The sequence below is a fragment of the Haliotis rubra genome, unplaced genomic scaffold, assembly GCF_003918875.1.
Source record: "Haliotis rubra isolate DU_JTF1 unplaced genomic scaffold, ASM391887v1 Scf734, whole genome shotgun sequence".
Taxonomy (NCBI): domain Eukaryota; kingdom Metazoa; phylum Mollusca; class Gastropoda; order Lepetellida; family Haliotidae; genus Haliotis; species Haliotis rubra.
The window spans coordinates 450,385-472,263 of NW_025767451.1; the positions used below are offsets into that span (position 1 = coordinate 450,385).

The window sequence follows — 21,879 nt, forward strand, 5'->3', positions numbered from 1 at the left end:
CATGGTGCTGGGTATTTAGGGAACAAGACTTCTATCTCAGGGGACTATACCAGTATGTGTAGTACACCCACGTGCATGGTGCTGGGTATTTAGGGAACAAGACTTCTATCTCAGGGGACTATACCAGTATGTGTAGTACACCCACGTGCATGGTGCTGGGTATTTAGGGAACAAGACTTCTATCTCAGGGGACTATACCAGTATGTGTAGTACACCCACGTGCATGGTGCTGGGTATTTAGGGAACAAGACTACTATCTCAGGGGACTATACCAGTATGTGTAGTACACCCACGTGCATGGTGCTGGGTATTTAGGGAACAAGACTTCTATCTCAGGGGACTATACCAGTATGTGTAGTACACCCACGTGCATGGTGCTGGGTATTTAGGGAACAAGACTACTATCTCAGGGGACTATACCAGTATGTGTAGTACACCCACGTGCATGGTGCTAGGTATTTAGGGAACAAGACTTCTATCTCAGGGGACTATACCAGTATGTGTAGTACACCCACGTGCATGGTGCTGGGTATTTAGGGAACAAGACTACTATCTCAGGGGACTATACCAGTATGTGTAGTACACCCACGTGCATGGTGCTGGGTATTTAGGAACAAGACTTCTATCTCAGGGGACTATACCAGTATGTGTAGTGCACCCACGTGCATGGTGCTGGGTATTTAGGGAACAAGACTACTATCTCAGGGGACTATACCAGTATGTGTAGTGCACCCACGTGCATGGTGCTGGGTATTTAGGGAACAAGACTTCTATCTCAGGGGACTATACCAGTATGTGTAGTGTACACCCACGTGCATGGTGCTGGGTATTTAGGGAACAAGACTTCTATCTCAGGGGACTATACCAGTATGTGTAGTACACCCACGTGCATGGTGCTGGGTATTTAGGGAACAAGACTACTATCTCAGGGGACTATACCAGTATGTGTAGTGCACCCACGTGCATGGTGCTGGGTATTTAGGGAACAAGACTACTATCTCAGGGGACTATACCAGTATGTGTAGTACACCCACGTGCATGGTGCTGGGTATTTAGGAACAAGACTACTATCTCAGGGACTATACCAGTATGTGTAGTACACCCACGTGCATGGTGCTAGGTATTTAGGGAACAAGACTTCTATCTCAGGGACTATACCAGTATGTGTAGTGCACCCACGTGCATGGTGCTGGGTATTTAGGGAACAAGACTTCTATCTCAGGGGACTATACCAGTATGTGTAGTACACCCACGTGCATGGTGCTGGGTATTTAGGAACAAGACTACTATCTCAGGGGACTATACCAGTATGTGTAGTACACCCACGTGCATGGTGCTGGGTATTTAGGGAACAAGACTACTATCTCAGGGGACTATACCAGTATGTGTAGTACACCACGTGCATGGTGCTGGGTATTTAGGGAACAAGACTTCTATCTCAGGGGACTATACCAGTATGTGTAGTACACCCACGTGCATGGTGCTGGGCATTTAGGTATTTAGGGAACAAGACTTCTATCTCAGGGGACTATACCAGTATGTGTAGTGCACCCACGTGCATGGTGCTGGGTATTTAGGGAACAAGACTTCTATCTCAGGGGACTATACCAGTATGTGTAGTGCACCCACGTGCATGGTGCTGGGTATTTAGGGAACAAGACTTCTATCTCAGGGGACTATACCAGTATGTGTAGTACACCCACGTGCATGGTGCTGGGTATTTAGGGAACAAGACTACTATCTCAGTAGACTATACCAGTATGTGTAGTACACCCACGTGCATGGTGCTAGGTATTTAGGGAACAAGACTTCTATCTCAGGGGACTATACCAGTATGTGTAGTACACCCACGTGCATGGTAATGGGTATTTAGGGAACAAGACTTCTATCTCAGGGGACTATACCAGTATGTGTAGTACACCCACGTGCATGGTGCTGGGTATTTAGGGAACAAGACTACTATCTCAGGGGACTATACCAGTATGTGTAGTGCACCCACGTGCATGGTGCTGGGTATTTAGGGAACAAGACTTCTATCTCAGGGGACTATACCAGTATGTGTAGTACACCCACGTGCATGGTGCTGGGTATTTAGGGAACAAGACTACTATCTCAGGGGACTATACCAGTATGTGTAGTACACCCACGTGCATGGTGCTAGGTATTTAGGAACAAGACTTCTATCTCAGGGGACTATACCAGTATGTGTAGTACCCACGTGCATGGTGCTGGGTATTTAGGGAACAAGACTTCTATCTATCTCAGGGACTATACCAGTATGTGTAGTACACCCACGTGCATGGTGCTGGGTATTTAGGGAACAAGACTACTATCTCAGGGGACTATACCAGTATGTGTAGTGCACCCACGTGCATGGTGCTGGGTATTTAGGGAACAAGACTTCTATCTCAGGGGACTATACCAGTATGTGTAGTGCACCCACGTGCATGGTGCTGGGTATTTAGGGAACAAGACTACTATCTCAGGGGACTATACCAGTATGTGTAGTACACCCACGTGCATGGTGCTGGGTATTTAGGGAACAAGACTACTATCTCAGGGGACTATACCAGTATGTGTAGTACACCCACGTGCATGGTGCTAGGTATTTAGGAGACAAGACTTCTATCTCAGGGGACTATACCAGTATGTGTAGTACACCCACGTGCATGGTGCTGGGTATTTAGGGAACAAGACTTCTATCTCAGGGGACTATACCAGTATGTGTAGTACACCCACGTGCATGGTGCTGGGTATTTAGGGAACAAGACTACTATCTCAGGGGACTATACCAGTATGTGTAGTACACCCACGTGCATGGTGCTGGGTATTTAGGGAACAAGACTACTATCTCAGGGGACTATACCAGTATGTGTAGTACACCCACGTGCATGGTGCTGGGTATTTAGGGAACAAGACTTCTATCTCAGGGGACTATACCAGTATGTGTAGTACACCCACGTGCATGGTGCTGGGTATTTAGGAACAAGACTTCTATCTCAGGGGACTATACCAGTATGTGTAGTGCACCCACGTGCATGGTGCTGGGTATTTAGGGAACAAGACTTCTATCTCAGGGGACTATACCAGTATGTGTAGTGCACCCACGTGCATGGTGCTGGGTATTTAGGGAACAAGACTACTATCTCAGGGGACTATACCAGTATGTGTAGTACACCCACGTGCATGGTGCTGGGTATTTAGGGAACAAGACTACTATCTCAGGGGACTATACAAGTATGTGTAGTACACCCACGTGCATGGTGCTAGGTATTTAGGGAACAAGACTTCTATCTCAGGGGACTATACCAGTATGTGTAGTGCACCCACGTGCATGGTGCTGGGTATTTAGGGAACAAGACTTCTATCAGGGGACTATACCAGTATGTGTAGTACACCCACGTGCATGGTGCTGGGTATTTAGGGAACAAGACTTCTATCTCAGGGGACTATACCAGTATGTGTAGTACACCCACGTGCATGGTGCTGGGTATTTAGGGAACAAGACTACTATCTCAGGGGACTATACCAGTATGTGTAGTGCACCCACGTGCATGGTGCTGGGTATTTAGGGAACAAGACTTCTATCTCAGGGGACTATACCAGTATGTGTAGTGCACCCACGTGCATGGTGCTGGGTATTTAGGGAACAAGACTTCTATCTCAGGGGACTATACCAGTATGTGTAGTACACCCACGTGCATGGTGCTGGGTATTTAGGGAACAAGACTACTATCTCAGGGGACTATACCAGTATGTGTAGTACACCCACGTGCATGGTGCTGGGTATTTAGGGAACAAGACTTCTATCTCAGGGGACTATACCAGTATGTGTAGTACACCCACGTGCATGGTGCTAGGTATTTAGGGAACAAGACTACTATCTCAGGGGACTATACCAGTATGTGTAGTACACCCACGTGCATGGTGCTAGGTATTTAGGGAACAAGACTTCTATCTCAGGGGACTATACCAGTATGTGTAGTGCACCCACGTGCATGGTGCTGGGTATTTAGGGAACAAGACTTCTATCTCAGGGGACTATACCAGTATGTGTAGTACACCCACGTGCATGGTGCTGGGTATTTAGGGAACAAGACTACTATCTCAGGGGACTATACCAGTATGTGTAGTACACCCACGTGCATGGTGCTAGGTATTTAGGGGAACAAGACTTCTATCTCAGGGACTATACCAGTATGTGTAGTGCACCCACGTGCATGGTGCTGGGTATTTAGGGAACAAGACTTCTATCTCAGGGGACTATACCAGTATGTGTAGTGCACCCACGTGCATGGTGCTGGGTATTTAGGGAACAAGACTACTATCTCAGGGGACTATACCAGTATGTGTAGTACACCCACGTGCATGGTGCTGGGTATTTAGGGAACAAGACTACTATCTCAGGGGACTATACCAGTATGTGTAGTACACCCACGTGCATGGTGCTAGGTATTTAGGAGACAAGACTTCTATCTCAGGGGACTATACCAGTATGTGTAGTGCACCCACGTGCATGGTGCTGGGTATTTAGGGAACAAGACTTCTATCTCAGGGGACTATACCAGTATGTGTAGTGCACCCACGTGCATGGTGCTGGGTATTTAGGGAACAAGACTACTATCTCAGGGGACTATACCAGTATGTGTAGTACACCCACGTGCATGGTGCTGGGTATTTAGGGAACAAGACTACTATCTCAGGGGACTATACCAGTATGTGTAGTACACCCACGTGCATGGTGCTGGGTATTTAGGAACAAGACTTCTATCTCAGGGGACTATACCAGTATGTGTAGTGCACCCACGTGCATGGTGCTGGGTATTTAGGGAACAAGACTTCTATCTCAGGGGACTATACCAGTATGTGTAGTACACCCACGTGCATGGTGCTGGGTATTTAGGGAACAAGACTACTATCTCAGGGGACTATACCAGTATGTGTAGTACACCCACGTGCATGGTGCTGGGTATTTAGGGAACAAGACTACTATCTCAGGGGACTATACCAGTATGTGTAGTACACCCACGTGCATGGTGCTAGGTATTTAGGGAACAAGACTTCTATCTCAGGGGACTATACCAGTATGTGTAGTGCACCCACGTGCATGGTGGTGCTGGGTATTTAGGGAACAAGACTACTATCTCAGGGGACTATACCAGTATGTGTAGTGCACCCACGTGCATGGTGCTGGGTATTTAGGGAACAAGACTTCTATCTCAGGGACTATACCAGTATGTGTAGTACACCCACGTGCATGGTGCTGGGTATTTAGGGAACAAGACTTCTATCTCAGGGGACTATACCAGTATGTGTAGTACACCCACGTGCATGGTGCTGGGTATTTAGGGAACAAGACTTCTATCTCAGGGGACTATACCAGTATGTGTAGTACACCCACGTGCATGGTGCTGGGTATTTAGGGAACAAGACTACTATCTCAGGGGACTATACCAGTATGTGTAGTGCACCCACGTGCATGGTGCTGGGTATTTAGGGAACAAGACTACTATCTCAGGGGACTATACCAGTATGTGTAGTACACCCACGTGCATGGTGCTGGGTATTTAGGAACAAGACTACTATCTCAGGGGACTATACCAGTATGTGTAGTACACCCACGTGCATGGTGCTGGGTATTTAGGGAACAAGACTTCTATCTCAGGGGACTATACCAGTATGTGTAGTACACCCACGTGCATGGTGCTGGGTATTTAGGGAACAAGACTTCTATCTCAGGGGACTATACCAGTATGTGTAGTGCACCCACGTGCATGGTGCTGGGTATTTAGGGAACAAGACTTCTATCTCAGGGGACTATACCAGTATGTGTAGTGACTACTACCCACGTGCATGGTGCTGGGTATTTAGGAACAAGACTACTATCTCAGGGACTATACCAGTATGTGTAGTGCACCCACGTGCATGGTGCTGGGTATTTAGGGAACAAGACTTCTATCTCAGGGGACTATACCAGTATGTGTAGCTACACACACGTGCATGGTGCTGGGTATTTAGGGAACAAGACTTCTATCTCAGGGGACTATACCAGTATGTGTAGCTACACACACGTTCATGGTGCTGGGTATTTAGGAGACAAGACTACTATCTCAGTAGACTATACCAGTATGTGTAGCTACACACACGGGCATAGTGCTAGGTATTTAGAAGACAAGGCTACTATCTCAGGGGACTATACCAGTATGTGTAGCTACACACACGTGCATTGTGCTAAGTATTTAGGAGACAAGACTACTATCTCAGTAGACTATACCAGTATGTGTAGCTACACACACGTGCATTGTGCTGGTATTTAGGGAACAAGACTTCTATCTCAGTAGACTATACCAGTACGTGTAGCTACACACACGGGCATGGTGCTAGGTATTTAGAAGACAAGGCTACTATCTCAGTAGACTATACAAGTATGTGTAGTACACGCACGTGCCTTGCGCTATGTATTTAGGGGACAAGACTACTATCTCAGTAGACCATACCAGTACGTGGAGCTACACACACGCGCATGGTGCTAGGTATTTAGGGGACAAGGCTACTATGTCAGTAGACTATACCTGTACGTGTAGCTACACATACGTTCATGCAGTTGAGCCGATTTCAACACCACGTAACGTTATGGAGTATCTGACATTTCCAATACGTTTAATGGCTTACAGGAGATATGACTTTTTTTGTCTTTTTTTTACAGTTTATTTTAGAGTCCAAATCTGCAGCCTTGTAATGATTTTCTGAGCTAAAGAAAGTACCCCCTTGAAAATTGGATATGATCAAACCGTTATCAAAATATTACAAGGCCGAAAACAGTTGCCGAAAAATAGAACCGCAATTTCAAAACAAAACAAATATAAACATGTGAATCACCATCGAAAAGAAAAGAATCTTGTTTGTTGTATTTTTAACCACCATTATAAATGTATGTGTATTTTATCACCCAGTCAAGTGAGACACTCTTGGTTAACATGACAGACTACACGGTAATTAACCACTAATGTAAATGTCAACATTTTTCAAAGAGGAGGATGTCAATGTAACGCTGCTTTGAACAGGTGTTTCATGTCTGTCACGGCTTAATGTGTACGCACGTCCCAATCAACGTTTTATGGTCGTTCATGTCGTACAGCCTGGTAGTTTGTGTCTGGATCCGTAATAGTGTCAGGTGGTATCACAATGACGGACCGACATGAGTTTCATCTTCCATGATGGCAATACACGAGCTCATTGTGCCAGGATTATACCAGGCCATAGTAACTCCTGTGCCAAATCCAATCACATAAGAACCATTAACATCTGATTACCTGATCCATAGCGAATACGATTGTATCATTTCCATTTACCGATACCATATGGACAAGGAGTTATCTCGATTATTCCACTATTCCGAACATTTTTGACATGTATAAGCACAATGCTTGACGTGATTTCACTGAGCATGTCGTCGACCGAAATCGTAGCTTAGGTTAGACCGTAGAGAATATTAGTGGTGGAAGCTAATTTGGTCTTGGCATCAAGCACAGTATTTAGGAGTGACTGACTGAGCTTAATTGAGACGTTTACATTGGAAAGAGTCAACTTGCATGAAAATGTCATGGAGAAAACGTGGTTCACAATATGCACGTGTAGTTCTGAGGAATCGTGAGTAGGGACACTGCCTGTATAAGGCCGCTTTGCTTTTAAACTGTTATTGGCATTTATTTGCTAGATGAAAGAATATCGTTATACTGCAACTCACATCTGTAAATCGAAACAATGCCAATGGACGCCTGGAGGCTGGGCAGTAGTGTGGTGAAAGTGTCATGTTGTGGGGAGCCATATCTTACACGCAGAAATGTGTGCCTTCAGGGAAATGTAACTGTTATTCGGTACACAGACGTAATCTAAAGGATTCACATGGTTCCCATCTTTGACCACCAGAGGGAGTTGTTCCAGGCCCTACACAGCACATGTCACTATTAAGTATCTTCAGAATGAAAACATTACAGTGTTTCAATGGCTTTCCGAATCGCCCGACCTCAACCTTATTAGAAATGCATCAACAATGTCTGGTGAATAGTCAGACAAAATCAGAAAGAAACGACTTTTCTTTACATTTTATTGCTCATTTGTCCCAGTATTTTTATGTTTTTATGAAAATGTTATCATTACATTTATCAGAACATCGTTAATACTAAATCTCCCCTCATGTTGTAAACACTTGTCATAGGCAACAAGATAGTTGCTTGCACGGTAGATGCTGTAGTTGTTGTGGACGTAGATGCTGAAGTTGTGGCTGCGGTTAACGGGAGTTGAAGGTACATCCCTGTTCTTGTGGCAGGTCCGGATACTCGTAAGGATGGACGCACACTCGCAATCCGTTGTGATAGTAGGTGTCCTCGCCACACTGGAAGAGGGTGGTGCCATTGGGCGTGTTGAAACAGATGTTGTAACGGGAACAATCATTTTGTAGAGCACCCTCTTGACAGTCTGTTCAAAATATACATAATGGGATCATCGTCATAACTTCATCATGTGGCATTTACAGTGTTTTCATAAATTCATAGGTAAGCACATGCATAAATGCATATTCATACTTTAATCAAGCATGAATGGGTGAGTAATTACACCATTTGTAGCAATATTCCAGCAACATCAGGAGAGCGCAGGACGAGGAGTTAGTGAATGAGTTTAATCTTACGCCAGACTCAGCGATTTTCCAGCTATATGGCGGAGGTCTGTAAATAATTGAGCCTAGACCAGACAATACAGTGATCAACAGCATGAGCATCGATTGGGATACGATGACAGGTGTCAACCAAGTCAGCGAGCCTGACCACCCGATCCCGTTAGTCGCCGTTAACGACAAGCATGAGTTACTGAAGATCAATTTTAACCCGGACAATCACGGGTGCGAGACGAAGTGTATCGATTGCAGGATAGTCCGATTAGACTGTAAGGTTCGAAGTGGTCTAATTGTAATAGTAGCAGTAGTTATTTGGTTTCTATGTTAAGAGAACTGGCTCTAATACCACTGGTAGTAGTGATATGTGTGGTCATGAACGTAGTTGTTACATGTCTGGTGATGAACATAGTTGTGATATGTGTGATATGTGTGGTCATGAACATAGTTGTGATATGTGTGGTGATGAACATAGTTGTGATATGTGTGGTGATGAACATAGTTGTGATATGTGTGGTGATGAACATAGTTGTGATATGTGTGGTGATGAACATAGTTGTGATATGTGTGGTCATGAACATAGTTGTGATATGTGTGAACATAGTTTGTGATGATATGGTCATGAACATAGTTGTGATATGTGTGGTCATGAACATATGTGTGATGTGATATGTGTGGTGATGAACATAGTTGTGATATGTGTGGTCATGAACATAGTTGTGATATGTGTGGTCATGAACATAGTTGTGATATGTGTGGTGATGAACATAGTTGTGATATGTGTGGTCATGAACATAGTTGTGATATGTGTGGTCATGAACATAGTTGTGATATGTGTGGTGATGAACATAGTTGTGATATGTGTGGTCATGAACATAGTTGTGATATGTGTGGTGATGAACATAGTTGTGATATGTGTGGTCATGAACATAGCTGAACATAGTTGTGATATGTGTGGTGATGAACATAGTTGTGATATGTGTGGTGATGAACATAGTTGTGGATGTGTCATGAACATGTTGTGATATGTGTCATGAACATAGTTGTGATATGTGTGGTCATGAACATAGTTGTGATATGTGTGGTCATGAACATAGTTGTGATATGTGTGATGAACATGTGTGGTCATGAACATAGTTGTGATATGTGTGACATGTGTGGTCATGAACATAGTTGTGATATGTGTGATATGTGTGGTCATGAACATAGTTGTGATATGTGTGATCATGGTCATGAACATGAACATAGTTGTGATATGTGTGGTCATGAACATAGTTGTGATATGTGTGGTCATGAACATAGTTGTGATATGTGGTCATGAACATAGTTGTGATATGTGTGGTCATGAACATAGTGTGATATGTGTGGTCATGAACATGGTCATGAACATAGTTGTGATATGTGTGGTCATGAACATGTGTCATGAACATAGTTGTGATATGTGTGGTCATGAACATAGTTGTGATATGTGTGGTCATGAACATAGTTGTGATATGTGTGGTCATGAACATAGTTGTGATATGTGTGGTCATGAACATAGTTGTGATATGTGTGGTGATGAACATAGTTGTGATATGTGTGGTCATGAACATAGTTGTGATATGTGTGGTCATGAACATAGTTGTGATATGTGTGGTCATGAACATAGTTGTGATATGTGTGGTCATGAACATAGTTGTGATATGTGTGGTCATGAACATAGTTGTGATATGTGTGGTCATGAACATATGATATGTGTGATATGAACATATATGTGTGGTGATGAACATAGTTGTGATATGTGTGGTCATGAACATAGTTGTGATATGTGTGATATGTGTGGTCATGAACATAGTTGTGATATGTGTGGTCATGAACATAGTTGTGATATGTGTGGTCATGAACATAGTTGTGATATGTGTGGTCATGAACATAGTTGTGATATGTGTGGTCATGAACATAGTTGTGATATGTGTGGTCATGAACATAGTTGTGATATGTGTGGTCATGAACATAGTTGTGATATGTGTGATATGTGTGGTCATGAACATAGTTGTGATATGTACATGTGGTCATGAACATAGTTGTGATATATGTGGTCATGAACATATAGTTGTGATATGTGTGGTCATGAACATAGTTGTGATATGTGTGGTCATGTGGTGATATGAACATAGTTGTGATATGTGTGGTCATGAACATAGTTGTGATATGTGTGGTCATGAACATAGTTGTGATATGTGTGGTCATGAACATAGTTGTGATATGTGGTCATGAACATAGTTGTGATATGTGTGGTCATGAACATAGTTGTGATATGTGTGGTCATGAACATAGTTGTGATATGTGTGATATATGTGTGATATGTGTGGTCATGAACATAGTTGTGATATGTGTGGTCATGAACATAGTTGTGATATGTGTGGTCATGAACATAGTTGTGATATGTGTGGTCATGAACATAGTTGTGATATGTGTGGTCATGAACATAGTTGTGATATGTGTGGTCATGAACATAGTTGTGATATGTGTGGTCATGAACATAGTTGTGATATGTGTGGTCATGAACATAGTTGTGATATGTGGTCATGAACATAGTTGTGATATGTGTGGTCATGAACATAGTTGTGATATGTGTGGTCATGAACATAGTTGTGATATGTGTGATATGTGTGGTCATGAACATAGTTGTGATATGTGTGGTCATGAACATAGTTGTGATATGTGTGGTCATGAACATAGTTGTGATATGTGTGGTCATGAACATAGTTGTGATATGTGTGGTCATGAACATAGTTGTGATATGTGTGGTCATGATCATAGTTGTGACACGTGTGGTCAAGAACATAGTTGTGATATGTGTGGTCATGAATATTTTTGTGATATGTGTGGTCAGGAACATATTGGTGATATGTGTGGTCATGAACATAGTTGTGGTATGTGTGTTTCTGAACATAGTTGTGATATGTGTGGTGATGAGCATAGTTGTGCTATGTGTGGTCATGAACATTGTTGTGATATGTGTGGTCATGAACATTGTCGTGATATGTGTGGTCATGAACATAGTTGTGATATGTGTGGTTATGGACATAGTTGTGATATGTGTGGTCATGAACATAGTTGTGATATGTGTGGTCATGAACATAGTTGTGATATGTGTGGTCATGAACATAGTTGTGATATGTGTGGTCATGAACATAGTTGTGATATGTGTATTGATGAACATAGGTTGGGTTGGGCTGGGTTGGGCTTTACGTCACATCGGCATTATTCCAGCCATATAGTGACGAGAACAAGTTTGCATTCGTAAACATTGCAAGTACATACTCGAAATGAGTTTTATTTCAAAGACATTTATTGATTACATTGTCATTCAAAAGCAGAAAAAGTCATAGCATCAAATTTAAAGGCAGGCGGTTTGTTACATTTCATAGTTACAATTTATGGTTGTTACATTTCACAGTTACAATTTATGATACAGATCAACTTCCCTCAGGTAGTTCAGTATCAGATGTGCGCTCACGCGTGAGAACAGATCTTTTAGGTTTGTTGCATCATAATGTGCGTCCCTTGCAGGCGATAAGTCCACGCATTCCAGCAGAATATGCTTGACGGTGAACACCTCATCGCAAGAGACACACATGAGGGGTCCATCCCCATCCGTTTCCAGCAGATAGTCATGTGTAAATCGACTGTGGCCAATACGACATCGTCGTAAAATTACCTCATCGCGTCTTGACTGACAACCCAAGTAGGTATAACCGATTGTTGGCTTCAATTCATGGAGTTTGTTTCTTCCTACTTGAGTGTCCCACCTTTTGCATCAGGTCCCGAGTATAGCTTTTGATAGTGGGTTGAAGTCACTGTACGGGATTAGCAGTGGAGATAGGGGCTTTTCGAGAGCTGCTTTTGCTGCAGCATCGGCCTTAGTGTTACCTGCTATGCCGACGTGACCCGGCAACCAGCAGAGGATGATGTCATATTGGCCAGTAGAAAGGTCGTTGTACAGTTCTAATATGTCCAGGATGATTGGGTGACTTGAATTCACGTTTAGAAGTGCTTGAAGGCAGGATAATGAATCTGTAAATACGATGAAGTTTTTGGACTGATTTTGCTGTTGAATGTAGGTCAAATCTGAGAAGAAAGCTTTGGCTTCAGCGATGAAAATGGAACTGTTGTCGGGGATCCTAGAGGAGGCAGTCTTGGCTCCGATGACTGTAGCGCTGGCAACTTGGCCATCGTCCTTGGATCCGTCTGTGAAAAAGGATCTGTGAGTGTTATACTTCGAACGTAACTGGTTGTATTCCTGTTGGAACACCAAGGGATTTGTTTCAGACTTTTTGAGTTTGATGAGGGTAAGATCGACCTGTGGTTTCACCATTTGCCATGGTGGTGAGGACAGAAGTCGGTATGGTGCAATGATGTCGAGATCAATTTTAGCTGCAGTTATGTGTGGTTTGATCCTGATTCCAAGTGGTGGAACCAGGCTTGGCAGTTTAGGAAATAAGTTTTCATAGAGTGGGTTGAAAACACAATTGTATGCTGGATTGGGCTCATTTGAACGTAATTTAGTGATATACTGCAGTGAGAGTTTAGTGCGGCGTTGTTCAAGGGAAGGTTCATTGGCCTCTGCATATAGACTGTCTACCGGAGAGGTCCTAAAAGCTCCCAGGCAGAGCCTCAGTCCTTGGTGGTGGATAGAGTCTAATTTTTCTAAATTGCTTTTACAGGCTCCACCGTAGACAATGGAGCCATAATCTAGTTTACTGCGAACTAATGATCTGTACAAGTGAAGGGGGGTGGTCTGATCCCCTCCCCACTCTGTATTTGAAACTACTTTTAGCAAGTCTAGAGCCTTCAAGCACTTTGTTCAAATATTTTATGTGTGGTAAGAATGTCGGGTGGCGGTCGAATATGAGTCCAAGGAATTTGGCCTCTTCTACTACCTTGATGGGAGTACCATCTAAAGTTAGGTCTGGATCCTTGTGTGGTTTGTATTTACGACAAAAGTGAATACAATTTGTTTTGGATTTTGAAAATTTAAAACCATTTTCATTGGCCCATTTTTGGATTTTGTTGAGGCAGAGTTGTAGCTGCCTTTCTATTGCGTGCATGTTCTTACCACGACATGGGACCCATCAACGCAACTGTTCAGAACGTTAGTGAGGCTGTTAATTTTGATGCTAAAAAGTGTGACAGACAGGATGCTGCCTTGGGGGACGCCCTGATCTTGGTGGAAATAGTCAGACAGTGTGGAACCCACCCGAACTTGAAATTGTATGTTATTTAAAAACCGAGATATGAATTGAGGTAATCTACCCCTCAATCCAAACTCGTGTAAATCTTTTAGGATACCATGTTTCCATGTTGTATCATATGCTTTTTCTAAGTCGAAAAAGATAGATACTGCATGTTGTTTGTTGACAATGGAGATTTTGATGAATGATTCGAGACGCACCAGATGGTCAATGGTACTTCGGTTTTTTCGGAAATCACATTGGAGGTCACTGAGGACGTTATTGGTCTCCAGGTACCAGATTAATCGATTGTTGACCATGCGCTCCATGGTTTTGCAAACGCAGCTAGTTAGTGATATAGGACGGTAGTGAGAGGGATCAGTATGATCGCGACCGGGTTTTGGTATAGGGATGATAATGGCATTGTGCCACGAAGGGGGAAAGTGTCCGGATGTCCAGATGTCATCAAATATATTTAGGAGTGTTTCCAGGCCTGTGTCAGGGAGGTGTTTCAGAAGCTGATAATGGATTTCATCAGCTCCTGCCGCAGTATCGTGAGCTTGTCCTAGGGCAGTACGTAATTCATGGAGGGAATACGTTTCGTTGTAATCCTCCCCATTATCAGAGTTAAAATTGACTGGTTTCTTTTCTTGTTGGGTTTGATATTTCTGGAACTGAGGGTTATAATTTGATGAGGAGGAGTGGTTTGCCAAAGTTTCGCCGAGTTTGTTTGCAATTTCAGATTTATTTGTTAGAAGGAGTCACCATCTTTCAGGTGGTGAACTCCTGATTTTGACCCTTGCCCTTGATCTTTTGAATCATGTTCCACACCTTGGACATGGGTGTGCGGGAGTTGATTTTGGACACATATTTCCTCCATGACCGGCGTTTAGTTTGTTTGAAGGTACGTTTTGCCCTGGCATTTGTCATTTTATCAGCATTCAGGTTGTGCACTGTAGGATGTTGTCGGAAATATTTTTCCGCCTTCTTCCTATTTTTCCTAGCTTGTTTGCAGTTTGTATCAAACCATGGTTTGCGTATGTGCGGGTTTGCAGAGGACTTAGGAATACTTTTGTCTCCGATGGCATTTAGGACGTCTGAAAATAGTTCCATGGGGTCAGGAACATTCCTGAAGTTGTCCGGCTTAAGCTTTTCTGAACATAGGGTTTGGAATAAAGGCCAATTGGCCTTAGTAAAATTCCATCTTGTTGATGGTGGTTCATCCGTGGGGCTGATAGGAGTAAGAATTGTTGGGAAGTGGTCGCTTCCACAAAGGTCGTCATGGACCGACCATTCCAACTCATTTAAAAGATTAGAATCTGTAAGTGATAGATTGAGAGCAGAGTATGTTCCAGTGGCAGGATGAAGGTAGGTGTTTGATCCATCGTTGAAGATGCATACATCATTATTTGAGAGAAACTCTTCAACTATCTTTCCCTTACTATTTGTATCAGTACTCCCCCATAGGGGGTTATGGCCGTTGAAGTCGCCCATGATTATGCAGGGCTTCGGGAGTTGATCATATAAGTTCTGAAGATCTGATAGGCGAACAGTTGAGGTGGGAGGGAGATAGAGGGAACATAGTGTAAACCGTATGTTCAGAGTCATGCGGACAGCAACAGTTTGTAGGTTGGTTTTAAGTGGAACAGGGCTATGAAGGATGCCCTGCCTCACCAGGATAGAAGTGCCTCCTGTAGCCTTTACACCGGGAGGAGAAAATGAATGGTAGGAACTGTACCGACGGATGTCAAATTTATCGGTCCTTTTTAGGTAGGTTTCTTGGAGACAAAACGCAGATGGTTTGAAGTCTTGAATCAATAACTGTAATTCATTATATTTATTCTTAAGTCCTCTGCAATTCCATTGGATCATGTTTTGTGGATTCATGGTGCTTACACTGGTGACATGTCACGTGAACGTGAGAAAGCGTTTGATGAACTCTTATTGGTGTCAGGTGGAGTTGGAGTTACCTCCATATCCAGAGGGCCAAAGGAGTTATGGACCTCGATGGGGACCTCTGAAGGAGAGGTGGCCTTTGGTTTTGTGTTTGGCACTTGCTCAATCTGCTTTAGTCTCTCTAGCCTCTTTCTTTCCCTTTTTCTGCGTGCAGTTTCTGTTTCTGGTTTTGGCATTTGTTCTGGTGTTTGTGATTCAGAAGTTTTGGCGTTGGAGATGGAGTGGCTGAGATAGGCTGAGTTGTGTTGAGTTCAGTTGGCTGAGAAGACGTGACCCATATCAGGTCGGTCTGACATGAGATGGCTGCAGTAGGGATGGTAGGACGGGAGACAGCAGCAGAGTAGGTGATGGTTGAAGGGGCTACAGTTAAGACTTGCAACCCTCTTCTTTGCTTCGTGAAAGGAGATATTTTCCTTGTTTTTAATCTTCAGTATCTCGGATTCGCGTTTCCATACTGGGCAGAAGAGGAAGAGGCCATATGGTTACCACCGCAGTTTGTGCACTTCACTTCCTTAGTACAGTCGTTGCCCTTATGCTTGTCACCACAGCGGTAACAGACAGCAGAGGAACGACAAGACTTGGATCCATGTCCAAACTTTTGGCAGTTGTAGCACCGGAGTGGATTGGGGACATACACCTCCACACCAATGCTACAATAACCAGCTCTAATCGAGTCAGGAATGTTTGCTCGCGCGAACGTGAAGAGATAGGTGTTCGTTGGTTGAACAACACCATCCTTTTTGAAGGTAAATCGTTTTACGGCTGTGACGGATTGCTGAGAGAGTTCCTTGACAATTTGTTCTTCAGTCATGTCAGACAGGCATCGAGCTCTGTCCCGTACAATGCCTCTACACGAATTAAGGGTTTTGTGTGCTGAGACAGCGACCTTGATATTTACAAATTCTTGTATTTTGAGAAGATTTAAAGATTGGTGTTTCCGGGTACATTCTATCAGGAGAGAGCCAGATCGGAGCTTTGTGACATTGGCAACCTCTCCGCAGATACCAGCGATACCTTTGGAGATTGCAAAAGGGTTCACTTGCAAAGGTTGCTTGTCACAAGCCTCAATAATCAGGAAGCGTGGCCAGTAGTCAGGTCGGGGGGGGGCGTACTCTCGTCAGACGAGGAATTATGTCTTCGTTTTGAACCGGGGTATTGGGAAGCCATGTCGTGGGTAATGTGGTTCGGCATCCCCTCTCCCCATCCACCGTGGAGTGTCAACAAGGACGATCTTATATTGCAGCGGATCTCCAAGCTGCAAAGACTAGGGATAAGGGGGTGCTATACTCCAGCGAATTTGACATGAAATGCTGTAGCTGCCTACCAGATTAAAGGTCAGGATGGTTCTGTCCATGACAATCAATTGGAGACGTACAGAAATCGGAGGTCAGCATCACCAGATTGGCCCATGAGCCACCGCCTTCTGTGCATGGGTCTGAGAGGCTAATTTGTTTCGTAGAATATTTGTTAACATTTTGAACATGGTCAAAAGTGTTATGTAATACCACGTTTTGTATAGACATTCCATGCACAGGGCAAGGCGTGACCAGCCGATTGGTAGAATCGGGCCTATTCTACCACCCGACTAGGCAAAGTTAGGGTCGAAGTGGTGTGTTGGATTAGTGAACACTATTGCCGGTTCCGTCATCCTCAACCACCAGACTCCCTTCCTCTGCCGACACAGGGATGCAACCCACGGCAAACGGGTTGCCAAATTTGGTCGCCTCTTACGACCAGCAATGGGGTGCTGTGGACCTATTCGACCCCGGGTCCACACGGGGGCGAAGCCCATTGGCGTTACCCAGCACCCACCACGGGAGGTTGCTCTTCAAGGGGTGCCGGTGATGAACATAGTTGTGATATGTGTGGTGATGATCATAGTTGTGATATGTGTGGTCATGAACATAGTTGTGATATGTGTGGTCATGAACATAGTTGTGATATGTGTGGTGATGAACACAGTTGTGCTATGTGTGGTCATGAACATAGTTGTGATGATTGTGGTCATGAACATAGCTCTGATATATGTGGTCATGAACATAGTTGTGATATGTGTGGTGATGAACATAGTTGTGATTTGTGTGTTCATGAACATAGTTGTGATATGTGTGGTCATGAACATAGTTGTGATATGTGTGGTCATGAACATAGTTGTGATATGTGTGGTCATGAACATAGTTGTGATATGTGTGGTCATGAACATAGTTGTGATATGTGTGGTGATGAACATAGTTGTGATATGTGTGGTGATGAACATAGTTGTGATATGTGTGGTCATGAACATAGTTGTGATATGTGTGGTCATGAACATAGTTGTGGTATGTGTGGTGATGAACATAGTTGTGATATGTGTGGTCATGAACATAGTTGTGATATGTGTGGTGATGAACATAGTTGTGATATGTGTGGTCATGAACATATATGTGAACATGTGCATACATTGTGATATGTGTGGTCATGAACATAGTTGTGATATGTGTGGTCATGAACATAGTTGTGATATGTGGTGATGAACATAGTTGTGATATGTGTGGTCATGAACATAGTTGTGATATGTGTGGTGATGAACATAGTTGTGATATGTGTGGTCATGAACATAGTTGTGATATGTGTGGTCATGAACATAGTTGTGATATGTGTGGTGATGAACATAGTTGTGATATGTGTGGTGATGAACATAGTTGTGATATGTGTGGTCATGAACATAGTTGTGATATGTGTGGTCATGAACATAGTTGTGATATGTGTGGTCATGAACATAGTTGTGATATGTGTGGTCATGAACATAGTTGTGATATGTGTGGTCATGAACATAGTTGTGATATGTGTGGTCATGAACATAGTTGTGATATGTGTGGTCATGAACATAGTTGTGATGTGTGGTATGAACATAGTTGTGATATGTGGTGATGAACATAGTTGTGATATGTGTGGTCATGAACATAGTTGTGATATGTGTGGTCATGAACATAGTTGTGATATGTGTGGTCATGAACATAGTTGTGATATGTGTGGTGATGAACATAGTTGTGATATGTGTGGTGATGAACATAGTTGTGATATGTGTGGTCATGAACATAGTTGTGATATGTGTGGTCATGAACATAGTTGTGATATGTGTGGTCATGAACATAGTTGTGATATGTGTGGTCATGAACATAGTTGTGATATATGTGTGGTGATGAACATAGTTGTGATACATGAACATAGTTGTGATATGTGTGGTGATGAACATAGTTGTGATATGTGTGGTCATGAACATAGTTGTGATATGTGTGGTCATGAACATAGTTGTGATATGTGTGGTCATGAACATAGTTGTGATATGTGTGGTCATGAACATAGTTGTGATATGTGTGGTGATGAACATAGTTGTGATATGTGTGGTCATGAACATAGTTGTGATATGTGTGGTCATGAACATAGTTGTGATATGTGTGGTCATGAACATGGTTGTGATATGTGTGGTCATGAACATAGTTGTGATATGTGTGGTTATGAACATAGTTGTGATATGTGTGGTGATGAACATAGTTGTGATATGTGGTGATGAACATAGTTGTGATATGTGTGTCATGAACATAGTTGTGATATGTGTGGTGATGAACATATGAACACATAGTTGTGATATGTGTGGTCATGAACATAGTTGTGATATGTGTGGTCATGAACATAGTTGTGATATGTGTGGTGATGAACATAGTTGTGATATGTGTGGTCATGAACATAGTTGTGATATGTGTGGTCATGAACATAGTTGTGATATGTGTGGTCATGAACATAGTTGTGATGATGATATGTGTGGTGATGAACATAGTTGTGATATGTGTGGTGATGAACATAGTTGTGATATGTGTGGTCATGAACATAGTTGTGATATGTGTTGGCATGAACATGGTTGTGATATGTGTGGTCATGAACATAGTTGTGATATGTGTGGTCATGAACATAGTTGTGATATGTGTGGTCATGAACATAGTGTGATATGTGTGGTGTATGAACATAGTTGTGTTGTATGTGTGGTGATGAACATAGTTGTGATATGTGTGGTCATGAACATATAGTTGTGATATGTGTATGTCATGATGAACATAGTTGTGATATGTGTGGTCATGAACATAGTTGTGATATGTGTGGTCATGAACATAGTTGTGATATGTGTGGTCATGAACATAGTTGTGATATGTGTGGTCATGAACATAGTTGTGATATGTGTGGTCATGAACATAGTTGTGATATGTGTGGTCATGAACATAGTTGTGATGTGTGGTCATGAACATAGTTGTGATATGTGTGGTCATGAACATAGTTGTGATATGTGTGGTCATGAACATAGTTGTGATAGTTGTGATGTGTGGTCATGAACATAGTTGTGATATGTGTGTGTCATGAACATAGTTGTGATATGATATGTGTGGTCATGAACATAGTTGTGATATGTGTGGTCATGAACATAGTTGTGATATGTGTGGTCATGAACATAGTTGTGATATGTGTGGTCATGAACATAGTTGTGATATGTGTGGTCATGAACATAGTTGTGATATGTGTGGTCATGAACATATGAACATAGTTGTGATATGTGTGGTCATGAACATAGTTGTGATATGTGTGGTCATGAACATAGTTGTGATATGTGTGGTCATGAACATAGTTGTGATATGTGTGGGCATGAACATAGTTGTGATATGTGTGGTCATGAACATAGTTGTGATATGTGTGGTCATGAACATAGTTGTGATATGTGTGGTCATGAACATAGTTGTGAACATAGTTGTGATATATGTGTGAATATGTGTGTGTGGTCATGAACATAGTTGTGATATGTGTGGTCATGAACATAGTTGTGATGTGTGTGGTCATGAACATAGTTGTGATATGTGTGGTCATGAACATAGTTGTGATATGTGTGGTCATGAACATAGTTGTGATATGTGTGTGGTCATGAACATAGTTGTGATATGTGTGGTCATGAACATAGTTGTGATATGTGTGGTCATGAACATAGTTGTGATATATGTGGTCATGAACATAGTTGTGATATGTGTGGTCATGAACATAGTTGTGATATGTGTGGTCATGAACATAGTTGTGATATGTGTGGTCATGAACATAGTTGTGATATGTGTGGTCATGGACATAGTTGTGATATGTGTGGTCATGAACATAGTTGTGTGAATGGTCATGGACATAGTTGTGTGGTCATGAACATAGTTGTGATATGTGTGGTCATGAACATAGTTGTGATATGTGTGGATGAACATGAACATAGTGGACATGTTGTGATATGTGTGGTCATGAACATAGTTGTGATATGTGTGGTCATGAACATAGTTGTGAACATAGCTGTGTGTGGTCATGAACATAGTTGTGATATGTGTGGTCATGAACATAGTTGTGATATGTGTGGTCATGAACATAGTTGTGATATGTGTGGTCATGAACATAGTTGTGATATGTGTGGTGATGAACATAGTTGTGATATGTGTGGTCATGAACATAGTTGTGGTATGTGTGGTCATGAACATAGTTGTGGTATGTGTTGTCATGAACATAGTTGTAATATGTGTTGTCATGGACATAGTTGTGATATGTGTGGTCATGGACGCACTTGTGATATATGTGGTCATGAACAAAGTTGTGATATATGTGGTCATGAACATAGTTGTGGTATGTTTTGTCTTGAACATAGTTGTGATATGTGTGGTCATGAACATAGTTGTGATATATGTGATCATGAACATAGTTGTGGTATGTGTGGTCATGAACATAGTTGTGATATGTGTGGTCATGAACATAGTTCTAGTATAAAAGTAGCAACAGGGAACCTACCATAATTAGAAAAACCGCTATTGTCGTTGCATTCCTCCGCATCACACATGCCAGAGTCGGGGTTGAATAGGGTGCCTCCAGCACAGGCCATGGGGTCGTGATTGATGATGAAGTTAAAGCACGAGAGGTAGTATTTACACTCCAAGCCTTCAGCCATAATGTTCCCTACGCCATCCCGGAAGCCATTGCACCGAGGGTCCGGTG

At 42.7% G+C, this 21,879-nt stretch overlaps 1 protein-coding gene across 1 annotated transcript; it reads right to left on the reverse strand.

Moving 5' to 3' along the window:
• Positions 1-8,093: 8,093 nt before the first annotated feature.
• On the reverse strand, positions 8,094-21,871 carry LOC124259741. The gene is made up of 2 exons (XM_046693932.1): positions 21,676-21,871; positions 8,094-8,478 (listed from the first exon to the last, which is right to left on the reverse strand). Exons 1-2 carry the CDS (start codon positions 21,830-21,832, stop codon positions 8,291-8,293), a joined length of 345 nt encoding a protein of 114 aa, XP_046549888.1. The 5' UTR covers positions 21,833-21,871; the 3' UTR covers positions 8,094-8,290.
• Between the last annotated feature and the right edge of the window lie 8 nt (positions 21,872-21,879).